The sequence below is a fragment of the Echiichthys vipera genome (genome assembly GCF_963691815.1).
Source record: "Echiichthys vipera genome assembly, chromosome: 8".
Classification (NCBI taxonomy): domain Eukaryota; kingdom Metazoa; phylum Chordata; class Actinopteri; order Perciformes; family Trachinidae; genus Echiichthys; species Echiichthys vipera.
In genome coordinates, this window is record NC_139833.1 from 12760171 (window position 1) to 12769568 (window position 9398).

General features: G+C 35.1%; 1 protein-coding gene across 1 annotated transcript; it reads left to right on the plus strand.

Moving 5' to 3' along the window:
* The first annotated feature begins 2776 nt into the window (after nt 1-2776).
* josd2 (Josephin domain containing 2) lies at nt 2777-9174 on the plus strand. The gene is made up of 5 exons (XM_083919116.1): nt 2777-2901; nt 3026-3155; nt 6239-6364; nt 7442-7636; nt 7915-9174. Exons 2-5 carry the CDS (start codon nt 3034-3036, stop codon nt 8021-8023), a joined length of 552 nt encoding a protein of 183 aa, XP_083775242.1. The 5' UTR covers nt 2777-2901; nt 3026-3033; the 3' UTR covers nt 8024-9174.
* Nucleotides 9175-9398: the final 224 nt, after the last annotated feature.

Consider the following 9398-nt stretch of genomic DNA (forward strand, 5'->3'; position numbering starts at 1 on the left):
GACTGATGCTAGTCAGCCATTGGTCCATTTGAAAAACTCACACACGCCCCCTGAACAGTACCGAAAAATGAGTCTGTTTTGTTGAAATACACTTAAAGTACACAAGAAAGTTAACTACACATCACATCTAAACAGAAGCGATGAGAGGCAGAACATTGATGATTTGAAGAATACCTGCATTTTATTCATAGGGTGAAACTAATATATTGAAAACTGTTTTTAAAAACTGCAGCCTATCTGAAAGCATGTGAATAATCTGGAAACCAGAGTCATCAGAAGCAGCAAAAGTACTAATGGTTACGAGATAAAAGAAGACATCTACAGGAGAAGCTAGAACAAGCACGGAAAAAGACAAAACAACAGCAATACATCTTCTCATTTCAGACAAATACAGCATCTTATCGCTCCTACTTGCAAGCAGGAACAACGCTGGTTTCTTTTTATAAAAAGAAAAAAACTGTATATAAAAAGATGTTTTTCTTGTTTTTAATGTGCCAATGACTAAAATCAATGTATTTGTTTTTGAATACTATATAGGCTACCAAGAAAAACATATGAATATGAAGGAGGAAAAATGGTCGTGTATGTTGAGCAAGATGCAGGAGTCGATTTGGCTGTACCAACTAAAATCTACACAAATAATCAAGACCAATATTTTTTTTTTTTAAATATCAATATGAATAAGCCCCATAGCTGGTTACCAGCTGCATCATAAGATAAAACAAGACAAGATAAGATAAATACAATACTATAAGATAAAATAAGTTAAGGTAAGATAAGATAAGATAAGATAAGATAAGATCAAATAAGATTAGATAAGATACAATACTATAAGATCGAATAAGATAACATAAGATAAGATCAAATAAGATTAGATAAGATACAATACTATAAGATAAAATAAGATAAGATAAGATAAGATAAGATCAAATAAGATTAGATAAGATACAATACTATAAGATAAAATAAGATAAGATAAGATAAGATAAGATCAAATAAGATAACATAAGATAACATAAAAAGGCCAAATCCTTACCATGAGTGCTCATAATAGGCCTAACCCAGTTTGGAACAAATCTCTGCTAAAATCACTCATCATCATGGATAACAATAAATGCACTCTTTACATTATGTATGATACACCCTTTATATAGAGCCTCACATGTATATATGAGGATCTGACAGATGTTCACTCATCTTAAATTTATTCAGAACAAAAACACTAGAGCTAAGTAGAGGTTATCTATAAGCTCCATTGCACGTGTTTTGTCTCCCTGCACGTTCGTCTGTTATTACAATCCCCCCAAAAAATCTATATCATTTGTAATTATTATTTTTATTTAAACTTTTTATTTGAAGTTGGTATGCATTACAAATATGCAAAAAAAACCCGATACAACGTCACTTTTTTAAGTAGGTATGACAATATACAGAAATATATCAAATATACACAAAAACAAATGAGTAGAAAAAGAAAAGAAAAATTGCAACATAAAAAACACCAGGGGTCATTAAAGAATAGGAAATTAATTGAAAACATTACATAGGGAGCACAATCTTACAGTTTTAATGGCTTTTTTTGTTCTTTTTGGTGAAGTAATTGTCTTAATATGTAACACCATTTTTTAACACATTAAAGTGAGGTTTTACTTTGGCAAATTTACATTTATGAGATTGATAGGAAAATATTCTTTTTCATAGTATCATGAGGATATGACACTTTCCAATAGCAGTTTAAAGTTACAGGTAATTATCCAAGATAAATCTACAAATATCTTGCCACAGTTTGCAACTACGCAGGACCATAAATAAATACATTCATAAATAAATACAGAAATAAATAAATCATTTATTTATGCATTTATTCATTTATTTATTGAGACTTAAGTCATGTTTAGTTCTCCACATGTATACATTTCCAGAACAGATGGACAAAAGTTTCAGCATGTAAAATACATCGATCTATATCAAATTTATCAATATTTTTATCTTATACCAAAGATTATAGCTCATCACTATGGCTATATTATATTATATTATATTATATTATATTATATTACATTATATTACTATATTTGTGCCACATTAGTGAAGGAAGATGTATTTTTCTGTGCTCAAAATTTCCCTTTGCTCCTTCACTAATATAACGCCATACAACACCACCACCCAGGCTCAGCACTAGGGGGCGCGTCAACACAGCGTCCACAGTTACGAGCTCTGTGGACCGAACGTTTGTGCTCGTCGTCAAGGAGACGAGAAAAGTTAAACTTAACCCCTAGCAACGACAAAATAATTTAGATTTAGTATTATTATTATTATTATTATTATTATTATTATTATTATTATTATTATTATTATTATCATTATTATTTTATTATTATTATTATCATCATTATTATGTGTTTATTTATTGATTTTCACGTATTATTTTTTTTCTTTTCGCTTTCATTTGTTACATTAAAAAAAAGACCATTTAAGTTATCCTTTTTATCCAGTGTGCCTATGCATGTTTAGGGGTTTTATTGTCATTTTTTCTGTGCCATGATATTGTAAATGACTTCTTTTTCAATAAAATAAAAAAAAGTTTCCTTTAACGTTTATTTATTTTAACTTGAACGAGTATAAACCTATGGTAAAAACAGAATCACAACGGTTCAAACGACCTTAAATATCTTGTAAACGGGCGTGACAAACCGACAAAAACAGAAACAACAACAACAACAACAAAGGATCCGCTTCCGGTTTCTGGATGTAGCTGTCAGACTCCAGCATTTTTTTTTATTATAACGGGGAAGCGCTTCATCAGCAGGACAGTAAAGCTTCATTGTCGATTAATAATAGTTCACTTTGCTGTTGTTTTGCTGTCGGAAACCAAACACGGTGACATCAACCGTCGTTACGGTAAGATAACGATAAAGGGCTGAACTGTGCTGCTCCGGTAGCTTCCCCCATAGCTAACTACATTAACGCTCGTGTTTATTATGTGTTAACGGCGCTTCTTCCGTGTGCTCTCTGTATGTTAAAGCTTTTATTATGAGCGAAGGAGAAGTGTTTCATGAGAAGCAACGACTGGAGCTGTGCGCCATTCATGCGCTCAACAACGTGCTCCAGGAGCGGGTGTTCACCAAGGAGACGGCCGACGACATCTGCAAACGGTAGGGCTAACGTTTTCAGGATGAGTCGGTGCTCTGTATGTGGAGCTAAAAGCACTATAACTGTTTTATATCGACCAAAAAGCACATGCAAAGTATTAAATACAAGGCACACCAGTCCCCCTGACATTTTGTTTTATTCTTTTTTTGCAGTTTGGAACAAATATAGTACAAACAGAACAGCATGGCATCATACTTGACAACGATATATGTGTGTAATGACAATTAGTTTTCCTTTCAAAAACAATACAGATTAAATTATAATGACATTACATATGAATACTTAATAATCAGAATCAGTAAAACCTTTAATGTCCCGCAGACGGGGAAATTCTTTTGTCACAGCAGCAACAGAGTATTACAAAATAAGGTAAAAAAATAGCAAAAATAAGCAATAAAGTTAAATTTGAAAAGGGAAGAAATAGAAATAGACATATATACATATTCACATGATGTAGTGCAGTTGTTCTTGTTTTGTTTGTTTGTAAAAATGTGATATGGAGTGAATAAATATGATTAAATAAGACAATATTTTATACAAAGGCATAGAAAAAAGACAATAAATAAAGAAAGAATAAGTACATGTAAAGAACTTAAAATAAGATGTAGGCTATACTGTTTTAAATCTTTTTTTAAAAAGTCATGTAACTTCTCTGCGGTATAATTACATTTCTTATTATTGATAATCTGGATAGACTCAAAATAGTTACGAAATTGAAGGGATTAAAGTTTGGTCGAGATTTGGAGCATTGAGCTTTATGGATATGATGCTTCCCTTGAAGAACTAGTAAATTGAAAATCCCCTGTATTGTTTTGTCTTTTGTCCTGACAAAGTATTGGCCCATAGCGTCATTTGCATGACAATATAATGTGTTTACATGGTCAGAACGTTATTTTATACATGTTGTGTAAAAGCGGGATGTATGGTTCAATGTGCCAAACGCTTCCTGGATAAATACTGTATTATTATTATTTATTATTATTATTATTATGATTATTATTATAATATCATTCTTTATAATAATATAAAAAATAATATAATATCTTATTAAGATAAATATCTTTGTAATATAATTATGCTTTGTGAGATATAGAACAAGGATAATTGAAGAATGACAAATGGAAGTTATTATTATTATTATTATTATTATTATTATTATTATAGATATTGCAACTTGCTGCTGTAGGGATCGACCGATATGGATTTTTTAGGGCCAATACCGATTTTTGCCGATTTCCTTGGCGCTGATACAAATTTTTCTCCCTCAATTTACATCATAAAAATGACAAAATTATGATAACCATAAACATTAATAATAGATAATGACAATAACTGCACTATAATGTTCACCAACTGGGTTCACTTCACAGTCTGCAATACTAATATTTTCCTCTGTGCCTTAGTGTGAATTTAAAATATTCAAAAATATTTTATATATTGTGCCTGTTATTTTTAGTTTATATTGTTTTTCTTTTTTTTCTTTTTTTACAATTAGTTTCTTATTTGTTTCTTACTGCTGCTTCTTTTGTGTTTTCTGTCCACTTCGCTGCTGTAATAAGGACATTTCCCCTTTGTGGGCCTTATAAAGGAAAATCTTATGTAACAAATGTTACAAGTCTCAAAAAAAAAAAAAGATTATAATTTACTTATTGAACTTAAAAAAGGCGTCTCCAACAACACGGAGCAGCCTGTGGACGCCTGTCTGTGAATAATGCTGGGAAAAAACTATAGAGTGTGGTCTAGACCTACTCTATATGTAAAGTGTCTTGAGATAACTTTTGTTATCATTTGGCACCGTAAATAAAATTGAATTGAACTGTACTTGTGATCCCCCAGATGTCTGCTCTCTGTGCAGAGTGATAAAATGTTTGCCAAAGGTTAAATCTATGTTAAAATGCAGTATTTTCCACAGCTTGTGTCACAGATAACACCAACAGAGAGGAAGAGCAGTGGTACAGAGATACATTTTTATCATCCAGCAGTTGGTCACAAAGTGCTCCATAAGACAAAATAGCAAGTAAAAACACAAAACAAGAGATATGAAATGCAGACAAAAAGCTAAAACATTAAAAGACACTAAAACATTAAACAAAAGCAAGTCTAAACAGGTCTGGAGCTGCTTTTGTCTTGAGGCTGGGCGATATAAGTCGATTTGATCGTTTATTGTCTTACAGTGGAATGGTATCGTTATGAAATCATAAATTGAATCTATATTGATGTTAATAGCAAACACATACTAACTCATAAAAATTCAGAAAATGTGATGCGACATATTTTAAGTTTATATTTTGCCCTAAATTCCAAATAAAATGAGAAAAAACTCAGTGTTTTTTAATTTCTTAGTATACAAAAGTATACAAAAACAGGCTTCAACATGTGGTTATTTCATATAGACTATTTGTTTATTGAATTAGCAGAGAACATGCTGTATCGTGATATATACATACATACATACATATATATACATACATACATACATATATATATATATATATATATATATATATATATATATATATATATATATATATATATATATATATATATATATTATCGAGATATGACGTGGCCTGTAGAGGGATGGAAGATGTTGGCCATATTGTCTGGAGCGAGAAACAAGCAACAAACCTCGGACCTTTTAACAGGGAATAGAAAAACAAAACTTAAATACCATAAACCTTCAGGGGAAAAGCCATTACATTTATTGTTGCTGTTGTTAAGAACGTAAAATTCAAACTTAATTCACTATGAAATGAGATGAGTTTTGGTGATGTGGGATAAGGAATGTCATGCATGAAACCCTGTGACTTCCTTGACACACAGGAACTTTGTCCAGGTTGTTATAAACAAATTATTTTTATTAGAAGGAAGGGCAGTCCTCAGTTACATCACCACGGATGTTGGGAAGTTCGTACAAAAAAAGAAAGTAAACAAAACAAAACCTAGAGCAGTCCTGACTCCCAACAGTCCGGGCAAGTAGAGGTCAACTTTAAAACGCAGCTGTAGCAAACAGGAGGTGGATCTTCCCTTTAAAATGTTCTGTTGTTGTGTTGCTCCCCCCCCCCCCCCCCCCCCCCCCATGCAGACTGGCTCCACAGTGTGTGGTGAACCCTCATCGCTCAGTGTTAGGTACAGGAAACTATGACGTCAACGTCATCATGGCGGCGCTACAGAGCCGAGAACTGGCTGCAGTGTGGTGGGACAAGCGCAGGTGAGTGAAACGCACTGAGAACCTGTGAGATGAGAAACTTGACTGCTCTACTGCACTAAACTGTTTTATTAGAATCTGAAGAGGCCTCATTTTGGCTACGTTCACACTGCAGGTCTTAATGCACAAATACAAATTATCTCATTCTTCCTATTTCTATGAGATACTTGAAGATACAGTAAATAATAGTTTGGACTTTAAATATTGAAGCTAATCACTAAGTATCAGTTCTCTGCGTGTCAGTCTGTCCTAATCAAAGAAAAAATGCATCATTTTAGTCTCAAAGACAGTGAGTAAGTCGCAGGTAATGATGCTAGACCATCATTCAATGCAACCCCAAGGCATGTTGCCCAGACTCTAGCTTTTTAATGTAAAAAGTAGGCTTTTATTTTGGTAACTTTAGGAAGTCACTAAGTGCAGGAGAAGTAGGTGAGCCAGGTTAAGGTCAAGTAGGCACACCTGGAACTTCCACTGTGATATATACTGAACATGACGGCGACCACCTTCAGTCATCATCTCCGTGGTCAAAACAGCCGCTGCTAAAATTGGTGAAAGACAGAGGTGGTAACGTCGTTTGCAAAGCAACATCTGGTCAGTTATTTAAATGAAATGAGCCAGTTTGGATGGAGATGCTAGCTCGGCAGTCGTCAGAAATATGCACCAGCCCAGAACACAAGACCCGTCTTGCCCCGCCCCGGACACATCCCCACTAAGCGGAGCGAAAATTCTCACATGGTTTTTAGGGATGCATTTATGGATTTATGAAGAAAGAAACCAAACCTAGTAGAAGTCATTCAGCAGCAAGAAACTCTCCACCCCTGCTGAAAGGAAAATGTACCAAAGAAAGTAATAAATTAGCCTCCAAAAACACCAGAGTGACAAAATGCTGGAGGACATCTACCGTTTAGATTTTTAGTTTTAGCTCTGCAGCTGGCCATACACACAAAAATGGGACAGAGACATGAACTGAAGTTGAACTGACCCCAAAATGACTCACACCCACCACTGTTAACAAAGAATAATTCGAGTAAACACAGTGTTTAATACTTCCTCTCTCCCTTTTTTTTTTTTCAAATAAAGGACGGTTGAGAGCCTTTGCATGTCAAAGGTCCACGGTTTTATCCTTAATGTCCCATCACGAGTGTCTCTGGGCATCGTGTCCCTCCCACTTCGACGGCGGCACTGGCTCGCTGTTCGGCAAGTAAACGGACAGTACTACAACCTGGACTCCAAACTGAAGAGTCCTGTCTGCATCGGGGGAGAAGCAGAACTACGGTAAGAATGCACATTCACTCCTTTGAAGCGTCTCTTTAGAGCAGACATGTTATCAGACATGTGATCTGAGTGTCTGCTCTGAGTGAGATCAAACTTGGCTTTGGTGTGCTGCTTGATTTCTGTCTCCGCGAGTGAGTCATCCCATATGAGGGGTCACATGGGGCTTACCTCACTGTTTGTTTGTGTTAGAGTGCTGCTGCACTCCAGTAAACTGCCCTCTGTCTGTGTCCATGTTATTTTAACTTTCTTTTTTTTATATATCCTTGCTACTCTTTCAGTACATTTCTCAGCGAACAGCTTTCTCAGGACGTGGCGGAGATGCTCCTGGTCGTCCTGCGGGAGGTGGAGGAGGACGGTTCATGGCTGAACTCTGAGAACGTGAAGTGATGCCTTGGGTCGGGACGTACCGTTACATAGCATGGAGGGGGGAAAAAACCCTCTCTGGGATAATGACAGACTTTGAAAAAAAAACAACCTCAGTACAGAAAACTCTTCAGGGAATGCACTAAAATACATTTAATATCTACACACAGAGGAAATTCCAAAGAGAAGCAGAGACGGACGTTTGCTCCTGAGATGAAGAACTCTTTTGATTGTAACAGCTGTAAAAGCTTTTGCTCTGATAGAACCCATGCATCTGCGTGGTCCTCTTAGTACCTTTTGTTTTTTAACACTGGGAAGGGGCATCTAAGCTAACTAAGTCTGAGGCAAATGTGGGCTTGTTTGATGATACTTGAGTTGTGACATAAGACTGAACGTTCACTGTTTTACGGTAGGAAGGTTGCCGTGTTAGTGCATGAAAAAAAACATCTGCGATAACTATAACTGGACTACTTTTGAGAACTGAAACATGATCAAGAGGAAAATGGTTTAACTGTCTGAGACTTTTATTATCAAGTCACCAAAATCAGATCAGTGTGTAACTCTGCGTACAAGATGTCAAAGTGTATCAGCTATCAAGAAGCGCCCGAGTGCACAATCTCTTCCATTGTTGTAAACCTTCTATGCACTGCAGTTAGATTTGTTCGCACTGTTTGTCTTTGTGTGTGAAGGCATAACCTGGTGAGGCATTGAAGGACCACCAGTGTCTTTGCATGTTTTCATCCATTTACTACAACGCTTTAGACACTTTTCATAGCGTGCCACGGTTTTTAGTTTTTTTTTTTTAAATATGTGATTTGTTTTTTCTCCAGGCTGCCTTTGTTTTCCTCTCACTCCTCCCCTCAGTGTAGAACAAAAAAATTGCAGAGATTCTCATTTGAAATGTGGATGAGATTTCAACATTGTGACCCTCCTTTTTATTTTTGTCAAAGTGATGTTATTGATGCGTGATAATGCAGCTCAATCCACACATTCACACGGTTTCATCATGAACGATAGAAGTCAGAAAGATCATTTTACTTAAATCCTAAAAGGAAAGGTTGCAGGAATATAAAGGACAATTTTCTTGATTAGTTTTAAATAACATGCAAAAACACTGGTTCTGTGACTGTATGTAACTTTTACGTTTGTATTTTGTCTCTCCTATTGATCTATGCACTTCCAAAATAATAGGAGCGCTGTCTCTGGTACACACTAACTCACGTAAACCGAAGCTTAGAGGTTCACAATAGTGAACTTATTTATATTAAACTTTGAACTCTTGTTTTAAGTATGAATTTCTTGTAACGCATTTTGTTTGTTACATTGCATTCATCTGTAGACACGATGAAGACCAGGTGAAGGTTATTGAAGTTATTTTTATTTATATTAGACTCTTGAG

Excerpts from the sequence above, each read along its gene's own strand:
- josd2 (XM_083919116.1), top strand. The coding sequence starts at position 3,034 with ATGAGCGAAGGAGAAGTGTTTCATGAGAAGCAACGACTGGAGCTGTGC. Across the intron at positions 3,156-6,238 it reads GCCGACGACATCTGCAAACG|ACTGGCTCCACAGTGTGTGG; the intron begins GTAGGGCTAACG and ends CCCCCCATGCAG. Across the intron at positions 7,637-7,914 it reads GGGGGAGAAGCAGAACTACG|TACATTTCTCAGCGAACAGC; the intron begins GTAAGAATGCAC and ends CTACTCTTTCAG.